This window comes from Neltuma alba, unplaced genomic scaffold, assembly GCF_004799145.2.
Source record: "Neltuma alba isolate B1F8T4 unplaced genomic scaffold, ASM479914v2 tig00010858_pilon, whole genome shotgun sequence".
Classification (NCBI taxonomy): domain Eukaryota; kingdom Viridiplantae; phylum Streptophyta; class Magnoliopsida; order Fabales; family Fabaceae; genus Neltuma; species Neltuma alba.
The window spans coordinates 69,113-88,052 of record NW_021635652.1 but is presented as its reverse complement, the minus strand read 5'-3'; the positions used below and the strand labels follow the sequence as shown (position 1 = coordinate 88,052).

The following is an 18,940-nucleotide window of genomic DNA, read 5'->3' as shown; positions in this document are numbered from 1 at the left end:
TGCATAATAATCTAAATAAGCAATATCTACCATTTGTTCTTAGTATAAACTGAGAGAGATTATATTTTGAAGGCATAATTTTTTTTCTTATAATTAAAAAAAATTCTCAACAAAATCCATAGTTTTTTCTTAAAAAGTAAAATAAAAGTATAGCATATTTAAAATTGAAATCTCAATGAAACATGGGATAGTTTTAATAATTTTAAATAAATAAATGAAAATAATTGCCCTAAATTCTGGGATTCAAATTTTAACAATAACTAATAATACAATAACAAAATTTAAAATATAAAGCACACAAGAGGATATGAGAGCAAATTTAGGTTATACACGGCGTTAGTTTATATTTGGTTTCATATGTTCCTCCCCATTTATTAATGAGTAGTTGATTTCTTTATAATTATTTAATAACTAAACTAAAAAAAATTTAGTTAAGAAAAATAGTGAACAAATCGAACCGAAAGATTGAGAAGAGTCGCTATATAAAATATATATATGTCTGTGTAATGTTTTCATTTTTAATGAACATATCATTTAAACTAGTGACATCAAAATTTTTACAATTTCTTTAATGAATTAATATCATATTAATTAATGTCATTTCAATATCTGCAAACAGAAGTTATAAAGATATCTTGAATTTCAAAGTTTAAATTTATATGTTTAGAGAATAGTTTAATTATTATAAGCGAAAAACATTAGTATCCAAACTAATTTAATATTTATATACATACGTTGGTACCCCAACCAACATTTTCATTTATTTGTAGATATCTCATATATCATCATGAGAAAGTAAATACTTATCTTTTTGTAATTACGTATGTAATTAGAGCAGTAATAAATTTTTCCAATCAAATTAGAACAAGTGGATTAATTTTTTTTAAAAAAATTATTAATGGTAAAAGTTAGTTAGAGGAAAAACAAGTAATGAAACCGGAAAATAGGTAATGTAGTCTGCACAGATGAAATTAATTTCAAGACAAGTAATAGGTTATTTTTTGGTTTTTCTTATGCTGATGGATGGAAAATAAATTAAAATTGTAATAAATGAAATTTGTTTTATGTCTGGATGGAAGTACATATACATTTGTTTTATTTCATGAGCTTTTATTTGGCTAGTATTTAAATTTAATAATTAAGAGCATCTACATATTAATTATTAAATTCTAAGCGGTTCTATTAAGATCGGAGTGGTTTGACAAACTCAATTATTTTTATATATTTTGATATCTTTTACATGGGTTTTGTCAATTTAATTAGTCCTTTTGGCCTTAATTGATTGTTGATTGATTTAATATGTTTTATTTTGAATTATTATTTTATAGGGGCAAAATTGTCATATTTTGGTTTAATTTTGACTAATTGATTTTTGAGGACAATTAATGCTACCTTATCCTTGAATTTTGTTTGCAGGTTTTTGGAAGATTTAAAAATAAAAATAAAAATACAAAAAAAAAAGAAGAAGAAAGAAAAAGAAAAAAATATAATAAAAAAATAATTAAAAAAAAGGGGAGCAAAACGCCAATAATCACCTTCAGCTTGGACGCAACAGAGCTGGAGGGCGGACGCTGGACGGTGGCTGAGAAGGAAAAAACAGAGCAACAGGGAGGGAGAACACGAGAATCATCATCATCGGCCACTTCACCTTCGTCTTCTCGGCTGATCTTGAACGCGGAACCAGAGAGCACACACAAGACCCACGAGCTGGAGGCCACACGAGACAGAGCTGAGGGCAGGGACCAGTGACGGCTGCACGAACAGAGTGGCGGAACCAGTGACGGCCGTGCGAACAGGGTGAAGGATTCAACTTGAGTATATCAGCGTCTTCTTCTTCTCGGTCTGACGACTTCATCACGTCTCTTTCATGGAAGCCTGTAACAGAGCTCTAATTATGGCATTTTTTATGGCAAACCGAGGCTAGAGTTTCATAATCTTCCAATTCAACAATAATGGCAGGAGCTTGGATCATCAAAGAGGAGTTTTAGTTGCTTTAATTTCTTACTCAATAATTGTTTAACAATTCCTAAGTCTTAGGATAGTTTTTCTGATTGTTGGGATAATTGTATTGCTTAATCTGATTATATTTGGAGATTATTGTGACTGGATTATTGTTTAGCATTTGACATTGGGCTGTTTATAGCTTTGATTTCAATTATGATATTGTGGTTATGACATTCATATTGATTTTGGAGTTAATATATTGTGATTTTCTAAGGTGGCTTGGAATTTTGGATCATATTGTCTCTTGCTAGCTATAATTCTGTTGTTTAGGATTTAAGAATTCTAATTAAGCATTGGTTTTTAGCATCCTTAATCCTATTTTACTATTCTGGTTGCAGTTAGTAAGTTAGGATTTTAGGAAAATATTTTGTGGCAACTCGAGGTGGCTCGGTTGTTGGATTAAAAGCATAATTATAATTCTAAATTCATTGTTTTAACTCCCGTATCTTTTAGAGTGATGATTGCCTGTGTTGTTGAATTGGAGGATTGATTATTATCATTGTTACTTGTGTGTTTCATTTTCATTTCTTTTATCTTCATTTATTTCAATCATTTTTATATATAAAAAAGAAGGTATTTTAATTTCAATTCAATTCAAGGCATTTAATTAGCAATTTTTCAAAATCAAAAAAAATTCCTTTTATAGTTTAGGTTACTTGTATTTATTTACTAGGATTTAATTTCGTTTTCGGCTCCTCAAAGTGAATACGACCCGGATTGTGCACTATATTGCATTAATTTGGTTAATATTTAGAGTAACTCCAAAGCGACAAATTAAGGGTAAGTTTTCTTCATAGTTCAATTAAAACAGTTTTTTTTTTTTTACCAGAGTTCAATTAAAACAGTTAACTTTATTAAATTTGTCACATATTAATATTGTTTCTAAAAATATCCTCCAATTAATGGTTAAATTAAAATGCTACACCACAATTGTTGGAACAAAGGATTTAATAATCGCACCATAGGCCCTAGACTCGCGATTTCAGTTCGAGTACACGTTTTTAACCATGTCTTTGTGTGAGTTTTTGAAGGGGCAAGCGCATGTAAGGGCAAATTTACAAGTTTTTTACTATAAATAATTTACTTGGTGTCCTAAAATAGTAAGCTCTTATGATTCAGAATGCAATTTTGATTACAATGGCTACAAATTATATGCTCCGTCCATTAATTCTTTTTTTTAATAAGAAACAACTATTAAAATTAAGGTGTTCAAAATGTTAATTGAATTTAATTAAAAATAGCAAAAGTGTAAAATATATACACATATTTTTAATTATGCCCTTCTTTGTCAAGAGAGTACATGGGAGATAGTAAATGAAAATTTATTATAGAGAGATGATAACTGACATATACTAATTGGCGGGTAAAAGTGAAAAAAAAAAAGATAATAAATGACATATACTCATTGGGGGGTAAAAGTAAAAAAAAAGAAGATAATAAATGACATATAATCATTGGGGGGTAAAGGTGAAAAAAACTAGTTTATGTGATAAATAAAAAAAATATATAGAGAAGAATCATACAAAGAAAAAGAGGATCAACAAGAGAGAGTATTTCTTATTTCATTTAAGAGTACTCAATACATTATATATGGCCTTTATTTATAGGTACAGTTTTACACCTTTAATAGAATCTACAGATTACAGAATAATATGAAATAATTGTGGGATATAGAGATAATGGGAGATATTAGAGATTATAAGAGATATAAGAGCTAATGGGAGATATTAGAGATTATAAGAGATATAGGAGATAATAGGAGATATATAGACATCTACAAAGATATTATTATATTCATAACACTCCCCCTTAGATGTCCAATATATATGAATATGCCTCGTTAAAAAACTTCAACTTGGAAAAACCCGGTGGGATAAAAACCTAGCGAAAGAAAAAGAATATATTATTCATTGATACACTATGCAATGCTGTCTCATTAAAAACCTTACTAGGAAAACCCAGTGGGACAAAAACATAGACAAGGAAAAAAGAGTATAACATGTATCAACTCTCTTTTTTGGCAATATCAGTTGACATCTTCGAGCCTATAAAATCTAATATAACAAACAACTCTTCCAAATATTGTAATAAGATAAAAACATCAAATATGAATTTTATAATCTTCTGAAAATCATGAGACAAATAGTCATTTTATGGTTTACCCATACATAAATCATACTATAATCTCTTGACATGAGGATCAAACAAGAATACTTTATCTATATAGCCATTAAGATTAGTCTTGGGTACTTTCAGATAAAATAGTATTACTTCCATGGCACCCTTAAAGTAACGAAGAATATTTTTAATTCCATTCCAACATCTTTATGTTGATAAAGAACTATGCCATACTAATCAGCAAATGATATATCAGGTTCTATATGGCTAGATATCTAAATGCTTCAATAATACTAAGATATGGTACTTCTGGACTAAGTGTTTATTTAATACCTTCTGGAGGTCTAAATCGATTTTTAGTCCATATCTAAAGATCTTGCAACTACCAAAACACATAATAGATGTTACTTATCTACATAATGGATGTGACCTATCCATATGTATTCTTCCCAAAACTTTCATTTCAAACTTTTTCTTTAAGTAATTCGTAGCTTTTGAAGACTCATAAGGAGTTTCAATGCTATCATCATAAATAGTACTGATAACAAACTCATTTTGAATCTTTTCACAAATAAACAAGTTGGAATATGTTTACATTACTCCTTCAGTCGATATTAACCATATATGTCTCATATAGAGATTTAATTGAATAGTGTTATTGAGAACATGATTGTAGGCTTCTAGAAACTAAAATCTTTCAAGGATTTTCATACATTATGATCTAAATCTGTTCATGTATTGGATCATTTGAATTTATACAAGGATTTGAATCCTTTTAGGATTCACATATAATTTCACTATAAAGTGAGCTATACGTTATAGTTATGTATTTCTAAAATGTACATGAAAAAAACTTCATTTATTACCAGACTGCTAGATTAATAAGACATATAATTTAATCTACCACAAGACTTTTTTTCTCTTAATTTTGTACAAATGCCTATTTACATAAGACTAGTATGACACTTCAAGTGCATAGGCTAAGGATATACAAATCCCTGTTACATTGCGTCTTTTCTTTTCTGTTAGCTAACCATTTTTCTGTCTGTATCTCATGACATATTTATATATAAGATCCTTATTTGATCATTTGATATCATCAATAAAATTATTGTCGACAATTGTATTCCTTTAACGGTCCTTTTTTTAATGACATAACCTATCGAGATCTGCTTATTGCTTTCAGACACTTAAACCTCTTCGGGGGTCAAAGAATTATGTCTTAACCTCTTTTGCAATTCATGCCTCCTTAATATGATCATCATAATCATTTGTTCTTCTTTTTTTTTTCTTTTGGAACCGATCATAATTTCATGCTTTTAGTATATCTTTAAGAATAGGAACACTTTTAGCTGGAATATAAGAATTAAGAATTCTCATTTAGGTCAGTAATTGCATCTGGCACATATTAGTAATGTTTTACGAATACAATACTTTATGAACTTCTAGTTCATACTACTACATTTGAGGATTTACATTTGATAGTGAAAATGCATTTTATGTGTTTTCTTTTCCAACTATACATTTTCTCCCCCTTATATTGGGAAAATGTAATGTAGGTCTTCCAAATCTATAAATCTCCTTTAGAAATATTATTTTGTTTCATTTAGAGACAAGCAAGAATAAGAATATTCTTATCTAACAGTGATCCCACCTTACTTTTAATATCCATCTATGTACATTATTGCGGTGGAATAATAGATATTGCACATTCTAAGATGAAAAATGTCTGGATTCTGACCAAAAGCCAATTATAATGGAAAAATTCATAATACATTGTTGGCTTGATGCATTTATGTGCAAAAATATATAAAACCAATCATCCCAACACTCAAATGGGAATTATGTTCTCATAAACTCTAATCTAGCTACTTATGGAGGCTTTTACTAAACATATAATTATCAACAACGTGAGGAACAATCACTACAATCTCAACGAGAATCATATTGATTTCATAATCAAAAACTTATATACCCAATGTAATTATTTGAACATATTTGCACATTTCATATTGCAAGTTGACCATAAATACCTGTGACCATTTTATAGATGCATCTTTCATTTATAGAGTATTACTTTGGCCCACATGGTGTCTAAATGGGCCATAAGTTGATACATTATAAATATGCACGGATTCGATTTTGAGCATAGCTAGTGATGTTCTCTTATTTAGTTCTTTTGAGAACAAACAACGCATAAAAATTCTTGAATCATATATCATTTTTAAAGAATCTTTTGGTTCTTTAATAAATGACAATACACATTTTTCATGATATTTTTCATCATTATGATCTAGGATGATCTGACCGATCATGCCAAACTATAAATGCATAAACTTCTGGTTTATTGTAAAGTTATTCTCAATTATTAGTAAACTTCTTGTTACCATGTCATATTATTCATTTTTTACCTTAATATTTCATAAGGAATATACTATTAATTATGGATTTTATCTTCAGGATAATAAATCATGATGTAGCTCTTCTATAATGTTATTTTTCATCTTTTACCCAATGGTAAAGACTTGCACACTCATGAAAGGTTGGACGCTACTAACTCTTCTGGAGCATTTTTCAAAAGGAATATGAGATATAAGTAATGACTTTAATATTAATAATAACAAATTCCATCCAACATAATTCACACTTGTATTTCAACAATCTCTCCCTCAAATGTGAGTCATATAAATATTTTTTTTTATATTTCAAATAGAGTAAATAGCATATAGTAAGCTAATAATATATCTTTAACTTAGAAATCCAAATGCTTCCTAATTCAAATATAATAATGAATTTCAATCCAATTGCACTATCACCTTAAGACCCTTTAGATAAACAAATATTCTAATATATATGTTTGTGGGTCATAATTTTCATTATCAATGGCCAGTTCTTTAGAAACTATATCAACCTTTTGTTATTAGATAAAGAGAATTTATTTTTTATATTTAGGGACAAAATTATAAGAGAAATTATTTCTTATAAAAAGGAAAGGGGGAGTGTTGAATGTTGAACTTGTCTTGCAACAATAACGAAATAATAGATGCTCAACAAAGAAGTATATTCTGTTGACAAAAGGGCTTGTTATTCTCATTCAACTCAATTACAAATATCGAGTAAACGTGACAATGCTCTTGAAGTAGTTCTTCTATCTTCAAGAGAAGATCTATCATCTCTCTACCCGATTAATCTTACTCCTATGGTATAATGAAATAGTGTCGCTCAGGGTGGTTATTTATGTACCATAAATGTAGGTCCCTGTAATTAATCTCAAAGTTAATTAAATGACTCATTCTTTCCAGTCTTGTTTTTCTTCTTACGTGGCTCCCAGAACTTGAAATTAACAGACCGATCTTCCAGCATCTTCTCCACATCCTCCATGGGAAGCCCTTTAGTTTCAGGAACAAAGATGATGACAAAGAAAACAGCTACAACAGCAATGACACCAAACAATAAGAAGGTCCACGAAGTTCCTATGGATTTTGTCATGGTCAAGAAGGTTTGAGATACAATGAGGTTGGAAATCCAAAGTGCTGTAGAAGCGATGCCACCACAGATTCCTCTGTACCGTAAAGGGTATAATTCAGAGTTCATGACCCAAGGAACCGTTCCCATTCCAGGTGAGAAGGAGATGATGTAGAGAGCGAGTCCTAATATTGCTACCCAACCAACTTTGCTGGGACAACCCTCCGTGTACCAATCTCTTTTTTCGCTTTTGCATTGCTTCTCTGACATTTGACTTGTCACCAAACATGCCCCCGGCGATAGCTGCACAACAGCAATTCACAGTTTTATCTTATGAGCATGAACATAAGTTTATTGAAGTGCATAAAGGAACAACTTATGTGGTGTGAAAATAAGAGTTTTGGTGAAAGAATTATATGAAGGCAGAACATTTATGGTGCTCACTTACTCTATCTCCCCCCCTCAATTTTCCGCATCATTTATTCGAACTCTATGTAAATTTCGTAATAAACTATACTAGAAAATTTCCAACTTAATTGAGCAACGTGTTGGATCATGAAAGGGCAGCGCCCAAGGGATCTCTAAGGATCTAGCCATAGAAGATAATGATTTTTCATATTTTTATGTAATCGTACAATATTTTTATCTGTTGCTGTAAGGATTCAATGTAAACCCGCCAAAACAGAGTTAGACTGAGGATATTGTAAGGCTTGGCTCAAGCACACTGCATTGTCAAGTCAAGTAGATTGATATGAGTAATGAGATGTTACCTTATCAGATTTGTCGGCACAGAATCCACAAACTGGATTAGCTTTGAGGCAAGTCATGCAATGCCAGGAACTGGCATCCGCTGCTGAGGCGTAACTAGCGCAAGTGTTATTGAAGTGTTTGGTTGCAATAGGGCTGACCATAGGAGAGTGAGTACTGGCAACTTGAAATATAGCAGTTAGAAGACCAAGTGAGCAAGCAACACCAACCAAACTGATAAGGGCAAGCTTCTTCCTCCCAGTTCTATCAATAAAGTATATGCTCAAAATAGAGCCAAATGCATTGAGTCCAGACGTGATGAGTGATAGAAGGAGTGCCGTTTGATTTGAAGCAAAACCAGCTAATTGGACTATTGTGGGGCTGTAATACATCACTGTGTTGATTCCCACGAATTGCTGAAAGATTTGAAGGCCTACCCCTGCATACAACCCTCTTCTTACTGATTTGTTTTTAAACATGTCACTCTTCTTAATATTTTTTGCCTCGTCCTGTATTTTCATTTCTAGTTGAACTTGATCGTGCAAGGCTTGGATTTCAGCTTCAACATCGTCAACATAAATCTTCTTCAAAATTGCTTTAGCTTTTTCTACCTCTCCCTGTTATACACACATTTTTGACATAGATTAGTCTATCATAGAGTTAGACATTATTGTTTTCAAAACATAGCAATTTTTGGTGCAGCACCTTTCTGTAAAGCCAACGTGGTGATTCTGGGAGCCAGAACATCAGAATAATTTGTATCAAAGCAGGTAAGGCTGCCACTCCTAACATCCACCTCCAAGTTCCTGAGGTCTGAAATAAAAGATCATCCATGTATTTATAAACTATACTACCGAGCTATTTCGTTGACTAAATGTTTTCAGGGGAAATGAAAATGAAGGACTTGAAAAGGAACAAGAGCATATTAAGGCCCCCAAATTTTGGAAAAGTACAATAAAAGAAGTAGATCCTCGTTAGGTTGATTTGAAAATTCTAACTAGATATCAATTATAAATTGTCAAAAATTCATTTGTATATCTAAAATTTCTAACAAAATTGAGTAATAATTTCCTATATCTATTATAAAATTCTTATCATAAGTTATTAACAGAAAAGAGAACTAGTCAATTGACGAAATAGATAGTCAACCTCCAAAGTTATATGAAATATTTGAAAACATTTCATGGAACCTAACAATTGACTAACTCAATTCATCAATGGATTGTTGTTATCCTCATTCACAATTGATTTGCATCACTTTCTAACGTCATTTTCCCAACTTGATATGTTCTATCCCATTATAGCATAATATCGCATAGTAACTGTGCAAAACTATGGATAACGTAGACAGCAGCAGGTATTATCTCACCTTAGTGAAGGCCAAGTTGATGAGGTAGGAGAGGAATTGACCTCCAGTTATGAGGAAGCTATTGAGAGCAACAAGGGCGCCTCTAATTTTACTTGGAGAAGTCTCTGAAATGTAAAGAGGAGAAGCCATGGAAGCTGCTCCAACACCAAGACCAACAAAGAGACGGCCAACAATGAGAACAATGGGGTTGGGAGCAGCGGCCATGATGACAGAGCCAGTAAGGAAGAGGAAATCTGCGATGAAGATTGTTATTTTCCTTCCAAATCGATCATTGACCCATCCTCCTACTGCAGCACCTATGATTGCTCCCACAAGTGCCATACTCACCACCATTTCCTGTAGTATAAACACCATTTCATCATGAATACATTAGGATATAAAGTAACACAACAAAAAGTGACTATATATATATATATGAGGTACACACCTCTGGCATCTTTTTCCTTTTTTTAATTTTTTTATCTCTATTAATATCACACACACAAACACATCCTACATCTTTAACGGCACAGTGTGAAAGGAAGCGGATCCTTTGAAGCAAATGACGGTAAAGTCGTCTAAACTTGTTTCGAAGTGAATAACTTCAATTTCACAACATTTCAATCGCAGGAATTTATCATGTATTATTTCACTTATCCTTGCCTCCAAATATGTTGAATGTTCATTCTCAATTTAATTTCTGGTGGTGTTTATTTTCTCCATTTGTTTATTGTAACTTCATTTTATGCACTAGCTAATATTTACTAAGTTTTCCGTAAAAAAATACAATAAAAATAGCTAATATTCACTACGTTTTGCCTAAAAAAATACAATAAAAATATCGAAGTTTAATCATTTATATGATGAGGGCAAGGGCAAGTAAACAGTTTGGGTGTGCGCGTTTTGTGTTTGTCTTGACAATATCAAATTTAAATTTCTTAGGCCGATAACCCGTTGAGGTCAATCAGATGAACACTTAAAGCCTCTTCGGAACAAAAAGCAGTTTTTCTATGAAAAAACAGATTTATTTATCTTTTAAAAAGAGGCTCCTTTTTTCTTTTTCTTTTTTTTTCCCCTCTTAACCCTGCTTTTCTGGGGGAAGAAATAATTGTTCTTAAACTTAATAAGAACATATATATATTTCCACTATAAAAGCGGGAAAAAAACAAAGGCAGATAATAAACAAGTGCACAGACTTTCCTTCCAATTCTTAATTATCATGTTATACCCTGAAACAGTTTTATAACCTATAATCATCTCGTTTTTCATTCTCATTTTAATTACCACTTAAATATTTATTTTTTATATTGTAATATTTTTAATTTATTTAATATATTAATTATTTTTTATATTGATTAATGTTCTTGTATGTTTATTTTGGTTTTATTCTATATTTGTAATAAGAGGAAATTTCAATTAAAATTAAACAGAGTTAATCTTAAAAATCATGTCTTCATTTGCGTATATGTCAAGAGGGCCTTTTTGGGGGGTCACCCCCCGGGGGGGGAGGAAGAGGGCCTTTTTGGGACAACTTGTAACGTGTATGGTTGAATGACTTCAAGACGGCGGAAGGATAAAGGATTAGGAAAACCAAGGGAGAAAAGCATAGTCGTTCTACTTATTTACTATTTTTAGTCCAAAAATGTTGGGGACCTGTTTGCCAAAAGAATCCTGAAATTCCGGATCCTACCAATTATTTTTGGAAAAATAGCAAAAAAATCTTAAAAATTAAAAAATAACATATAAAGACCTGTTCACAAAAATGGTTGTCATTTGGTTATCAGTTGTTATCAAAACTGATACTAATATTATAATAGGTCCCTATTTATAATTTTTCCATTTCCAAAATCTCTTTTTTTTCTTACAATTTTCCCATTATTTTTTGGCCATAGCCACATAACTTCCCCCCCCCTATGTCACCACATAATCTATTTTTCTCTTGTTAACCCAAACATCATGAAAACAGTGAAAACTTACATTTTATAAACTATTATGAATTTTCATTCCAATCAAATTTTTTTTTAATAAATTATAGAAGAGGGATCCGATTTTTCTTCTTCCTCTTTGCCTTCTATAATTAAGAAGAGACTGACTGAACCAAAACTGAGAGGATGCTTTGTTGTTTTTCAAAAACTGATTGAAACGTGTGTCCAAGACGCATGAAATTCACGAGAAAGATATATCTGAATCGAATGAAAAAAGTGATCTCCTATTCATTAACAAACTGAAGCAAAACGAGCATATCACCTGCAGCCATGTCTTCTGCGTCATTTCAACGAACTCATCTCTTATATACAGAAGAGCCCCAGATATCACTCCTGCACGTTAAAAGAAAAAGAAAAAAAAGCCAGTGTTACTCTGTGAACAGAAAACATGAATTTCTTCTGCTCTCGAATGCATTTCGTAATCAAATGAAAACATGAAGACACACTTAGAAATTAAGAACAAGCAAAATTCGACAAAAAAAGTTCTCTCAGAACAACTAGACGTCAAATTGTTCATGGATGCTTATGGACTAGAACAGAGAAGAAGTAGGCGTGCATGAATCAGAGATTAAGAAACAAGAACAGAGTGAGAGACTGATTTTAGTTTTCCACAAGCTGAAGATAAAGCGAGACGGACGTACTCTCTAGATCTGACACACTTCAGACTTTAATCTGCCAAACCAAAAAAAAAAATCGATCTCCTTTCACCAATTAACTCAAATTGCAAAGGAGTAGAGAAAATGAGGATGTTGAACCGGCGAAAAACAGAAAACAACAAACAGAGGAACAAAGCTTCTTGCTGGAAACATCAACCGGCGGCATTGAAGATATCGAACTTAATTACTTGATCGGAAAGGAGAAAAAAAAAACAACAGAAGAAAGATGGAGAGCGTACCAGTATCATAGCCAAAGAGGAGGCCACCGATTCCAGCAGAGAAGGCGAGTTGAAGAATGTAAGGATTCTTGTAAGAGAGAGACAAACATGCTCGAAAAGCAGAGGCATCAACGTCAGAAGGAACACCGCCTTCCATGGACGGAACAAATACAGTCACCGGATTTGCGTGTGTGCGTGTTGCTTGAAGGGAATTGAAAGAGAGTGAAGAGAAAACGTGAAGAGTGAGGAGAATAGGAAGGAGGAAGGGGAGGGGGTAGAAGATATAAAGCGTGGCGTCTTCGTAGAGAATATAAAGGAGGAGAGTGAGAGGGGGGATCGGACCAGAAAACAAGGGGTGTGAGGTGGTTTGGTTTCATCGACACACACAGGCACAGCACATACACCGTTTCGCCTTGACCGTTATGGACTCTTCCTTTTTTCATTATTAACCACACTCGTAACCATTTACTATTTTTTTTTACTCCCCTAACTATCATCCGTTCATGCTACTTATTCTTTCAACTATAGTCCTTCATTCATTCGGGTCTGAATCAGTAATTTTTAAAATTTTGGAGGCCAAAGAAATTAAACATTATTCTAATAAAGATAAAAAGAGAAAACTAGAGAACAGTGCCCGTTAAAAGTTTTATTCATAAAAATGACCTGATAAATTTTTATACATAAAAACATATCAAGACTTTGCGAATTTTGTACAAATAAAATTTTTGATAGGGGACTTTTCTCCAATTTTATCTAAAACAATATGTGTAAATAACAATATGTTTTTTGTTATCTTTTTTTTTTAATATAAAGGAAAACACCAGTAATCACTAGAAAATCTCACAGTAAGTTAATATTACTTTCGATCCTAATTATAAGATTTCGTTTGTAGTCTATAAACGAGATTTTATAATAAGAACCGGAGGTTCTACAAATAAATTCTTATAATTAGAATAAGAGATGATTAATAACATGCAATTATAATTGCTGGTGAAGAAAATGATCCAATGTATTGTGAGACTTTTTTATAATTACTTTTTTTTTTTTTGGAATCCCGTGATAATTTTCTAAAGCATATGGCATTGGCTTGTGGCATTCTTTCTTCCGCTGAGGGTTTACACCGTGCATTGAAGTTTTCTTTTTATTTTCCCTCTTATTTTCTTCTTCTTTTAAGTCCAAAACATAATTAATTAGTAACTTGAGGACTTGTGAGAAAAATATATAGATCTCAATGTTTCTAATTTCTTTATTCAACTATTGTATGCGAAATTAATTTCCTCCTACCTATTTAAAGAGCTTGATCATTATTGATAACATTAATTAATTCAATTATAATATAAATTCTTTAGACATTACCTATATACTAGTTGAAATATCCAAAAAACCAACCAGAATTCGGTGGAAGGATTTCCAAAATCTAAATACTAGTTGAGTCGTTTGCCCTTGTCAATAGCAATTTTTACCCTAAAAATCACAATATATTGTGGGTGTATAGATTCCCTTTTAGCTAAAATTTTTTCAAAAAAGATAAAAAAGTGCAGGATTATAGGATTATAGGATTATAGCTCTCAGTATATTTGTTTAAAATGGATAAAAATTGTTCTGAAAATAAAATTAACTCACATCCTACTACCATGTTATGTGGCGACAACCTAATCTGTGCAAATATAACTGAATATGTTTTCTTTTTTGTTAACAAAACAAATCAATTGTAACAGAACTCACTTCTCTCTCATATTGTTTAAAAACATATTAGGACAACCTAACTTATATGATGGAATATATGGATTTTCTAGTGTTCAGAAACGTACTAGTAGTGTTTTTTCCCAGGCAAAAATACCCAAAAAAAAAAAAGATTTCGATTGGAACAATTTATTTTCTTAATCATGATTTTGATTTCAAAAAGAGTGAGACAAATAAATGTAAATTTAATAATGAAGAAATTAGAATAAAATACATGAATATAAAATTTTTTATACTATGATATAATAAAATACAAAAATACTGTATCAAAGGATTAAATTTTAAGCATGCATTGTCTGCGTTTATTTGCAGAGTTACAGATTAAATTCGCTGAGTTAATATTTTAAGATTAAGGAGCTAACAGTATAATCTATAAATTTAAGAGACTAAACTAAAACCTTGATGTAAAATTAGAAGATCAAATGTATGTTTTAGCTTATATCTAATTATACCCAAAAATATTAAAATGTAACTGGTACAAGACTTAAAAATATCATTATCTCTTTCATTTGTAATCTAAATGATCACTTTATAAATAAGTTAGCAGCCCTTATATATGAGGATTTACGTATGTTGATATCACATTGCTAATTGACCAAAAAAGAGTTGTGGGGTGAAGTATAAATAAAAAAACTTGACATTAATGAGAGGTTAAGCACATGATTATTTTGCGTACCTAATCTTACTTTTCTATTAATGATGGCAAAGATGATTCAACCAAATTTTAATTAACCAGAGAAAGCAAGTTTTCATTACCTGCAACTACTCCCTTCTAAAGCAATCACAGCATTTTGCTTTTTTTGGGCTTCCTCGTCTTACTCACTAATTTAAAAGATTCCAAACCATTTACAAAATTATATTATTCACATTATATTTAAAAAAAATTAATTATATCAAACCCACTTAAGTTTATGCATGCACACACCTTTTTAAAAACAAATCACTCAAAACTTATTGTTTAAAAATTTTATTAGTTAGAAGGACATGGTATATTTTTGTATGCAGAAAGTACCGATCTTTTATAAAATTTCATACACAGATCACCATTACTCAATTTTAAATCCTTTTAGTTAATAAAATTTTCAAACAAAAATCACCAGTTTTTTTAATTTTCTTTTTTATCAAATAATTTTATTCTTAAAATATTTTTAGAGCAGACCATGAAAAGAACAATGACATCAATAATTTAAGCACCATAAAAATAAATAAGTGTATTTAGTTAATAATAGTAGTGATATAAAAATATTGCATATATGGGTTGATTTCACTGCTCTAGTTTGTTGTATGATAAAAAAAAAAAGAAACAATTAAATTTCTAATAGATTCATTTTGCTTCAAACAATCTTGTATGCTCCCTCTAATGTCATGTATAGAGCATTTTTTTAGAAGGTGTTACTACTTTCTTAGCTTTAAAAAGTACTCCTCCGGTCCTTATTATAAGACCCAATTTGACTTTTTATTTGGTCCTAATTATAAGACCCAATCCATTTTCTCTCTTATATTTATGCATTTTTTTCCAAGATAATCCTTCTAATAATGATAGTTTTAGCCAATATACTTAATTAGCAAGGATATTTTAGGAATAACAATATTTATTTATTATAAATAACCAACTTAACTTACTTCCTTAATCTCCTCAAATAAGTCAATTGGGTCTTATAATTAGGACCGGAGGAGTATTAAGTATTTTTTATATACATTCATATTTAATAAAGCCAGTGAAAAAGAGTGGACAATAATATGATTTTAGAGTTTTGATTTATTATTCTGATTTTAAATGTAAAATTCATTTTACAGTATAACTTGCGTTGCAAAATTTGAGATGGTTTGCAACTATGACCGCTTCCACCGACCGTCTTGATCACTCCTCGCCCTTGTTTGGGTAAGGAAGACGGACCCAATCTCGTGCCTCGCATGTGGCACGTGATCTGGCCCCGCATGGGCACGTGCCCACTGTATCCATCCACGCTTCACTTGAGCCCGTGATCAGTCTTCCTTGCGTCATGTCATTTAAATAACATTCCAGATTTGTTTGGATTGATAATGTTTAGCAAAAAAATAATTTTTATTTCAACTGATTTTTTGCAAACTAATACTAAAATTTAATGTGATTTATATTAAGATATATGTTTATAAAAAGAAATCTAACTACTACCAAAAATAAATTAATAAAAAGAAATCTAACTTGAATAAAAAGTTAAGATTTTAAAAAAAAAAGTTGTTTCAATTTTCGAATAAAATGTCAATTACTCCCGAAACTATATAAAATATCTTCTTCTTTTTTTCAATCTAACTTAAGCTACCTTTCATGCTTAGAGTCATCCCAATCTAATATATATGTAACAGTGACATATACTAATATAAAAATTAATTGAAAATTCAATTTGACTCTAAATAATAATATAATACATTAATTTACTTTTTCTCTCAAATTCATATTTTTTTCTTAAAACATTTTTATTAATTGTAAAGGTTCTTACCAGGAGGTAGTTCTAATACATATGATTAAATGGGATAATTTAGAAAACACATATGTGATAAAAATAATCAACTTAACTAATTTTTTAATCTCTTTAAATTAATTATCTAACTCTTATATTAGATCATCAACGTAGCATTTGTTTAAAATCTCACTTGATTGCCCCTAGATTAGTGAAATCAACGTCGCAATGATAAGGATAATATGATCTATTTCATTTTTAATATAAAGCTGGCATGTTGAGGACCCTTCTTTTCGAATGGACAAGACCAAACAAAATCTATTTTTGTTTTATTAATCTATTGTTTAGTCTGTACTATTATTACATTTAACCAGACATGGAGAATATAAAGTACAGATCAAATATTATTCTGAGTAAAAAAGAATGAAATGCCTGGTTTTAAAGTAATGTTTTAATAAGTACTTGAAAACATAGAGCCAGACAAGGATTCCTTCTGACAAACCTTTTTGCGCCAACGTTCTGAGTTCTGACAAACAAAACATGCACATTTAGTACGCAGTGGTTTTTGTTACATTCATTTCAGTGAGAGTGCTTAACTTATCTCAGATATACTTTTTAGACATATTTTTACATAAATCCAAATAAATTTATTCATATATTTATTTTGTATATTGTAAAATTATTTCTGAACCATAGTTTTATTTTAACCCAAACACTCCCTACACCTATTAATTTTTTTAAATTAATCTGATTAATATCTCTAATAATAATTAAGTAAGAGAAGAAGAGAAGAAATTAATAGAGATGTTTAGAGTATTTTAAAAAGAACATATTATTAATTAATTTAACTAACATCTTTAATTTACTCAAATTAATTAGTTAGATCTTACATTAAAAATTATAGGCCGCAGTATATATCTTAGAGTATTAGATTTACTTATAGGAGAATTACGATAAAGTCTTAAGAAAGAAATATAATAACTAAAAAATCTTAATAACAATTGAGCAGTTTGTAACGATAAGTTAGAGAATAGGAAATGATAATTTCTAACTTGTTATTAGAATTTTTTATGATTATTTTTTTTTAGCTTGGGAGCCCGCTGTAATTCTCTTTTTACCGTCCGCAACTCTTTATTACGCCTCTACGCTTTTCATCAGGTCGGTAAGGCTTCTGAATTAATAGTCTCTAGGCCTAGGGCCCGTTTTTCGACAAATATTCATGGGCTGAGAAATGGCCCATATATATGGATCTTTCTATACAGAGGCCAGATTTCAACTAACCGGAAACAAAACGAAAGGTGTCATTAACTCCAGAGGGAAAAATTCCAGCGATCCTTTTGATACGTGAACCATTGACATTAGAAGAGTGACTATGCAATTACTCATAAACTAATATTTAAATTTTTATTAAAAAAAAGTACTCATATTTAATACCTGATAATACTTTAAAAATTAAAAGAATATCTTTGCTTATGAAAAAGAAGAAGAGTGACTGTTGAAGGACCTTTCCGATGAATCAAAAAAAAAAAAAAGAGTGACTATTGAAGGATGAAGAGTCAATTTTTTTTTTGGTCAAAAGATGAAGAGTCAATTGAAACAAACAAACAAATCAGAGAATCAATTATATCTTGTTGTAAAAATAAAAGGCAAAGCATGATCCGAATTGTATTTCTCAACTTTATAAGTATTTACTGATTATTTGATATTATTGATAAAGCTTTTTTTAAAAAAATAAAAAGCAAAGTGATATTCTAAAAAAGAAACGTCTTACAATACAGAGAATGAAATAGGATAAACGTAAGAATTAGAAAGCTGAAAGAAAATTTATGAAAAAAAGAAATCCGCAACGAAAAATAAGGCTGCACCATATGAACTAGTGTGGATGAGAAAGCTTCAGCGTAGAGGAAATATCTTAACACATAAGACTTCTAGTTTTGGCCTTGAGGTCTGACAATAGAAGTCTGATTGAAGAATCCGGCAGGGATAAACAATAGCTCCAAATCTTTCCTTCATGAAGTGCAATATTCCGTTTGTGCCAGATGGTATTAATCAGAATGATGATTCCAGGCAATAAATTGTCAAGACCATCCTTGTGCAACTCCAACGGAGTGTTTTAAAGCCAGATGGTGGAGCTGGGAAAGTTGAAATCTGGGAGGATGTTGCTAAAACAACCAAACCAGAGAGCTTTCACCTAAGAACAGTGTATAAAAAGATG

The 18,940-nt window shown here is 30.8% G+C and overlaps 1 protein-coding gene across 2 annotated transcripts; it reads right to left on the bottom strand.

The window, feature by feature from the left end:
• Positions 1 to 7,166: 7,166 nt before the first annotated feature.
• Positions 7,167 to 12,724, bottom strand: LOC114759531 (probable inositol transporter 2). Of its 2 annotated transcripts, none has more exons than XM_028948725.1 (6): positions 12,563 to 12,724; positions 11,930 to 12,000; positions 9,704 to 10,039; positions 9,040 to 9,147; positions 8,358 to 8,951; positions 7,167 to 7,890 (listed from the first exon to the last, which is right to left on the bottom strand). In XM_028948725.1, exons 1-6 carry the CDS (start codon positions 12,696 to 12,698, stop codon positions 7,399 to 7,401), a joined length of 1,737 nt encoding a protein of 578 aa, XP_028804558.1. In that variant the 5' UTR covers positions 12,699 to 12,724; the 3' UTR covers positions 7,167 to 7,398. The 2 variants fall into 2 exon arrangements, with proteins under 2 accessions (XP_028804558.1, XP_028804559.1); XM_028948726.1 differs by having other exon boundaries at positions 7,167 to 7,848; positions 8,520 to 8,945.
• Between the last annotated feature and the right edge of the window lie 6,216 nt (positions 12,725 to 18,940).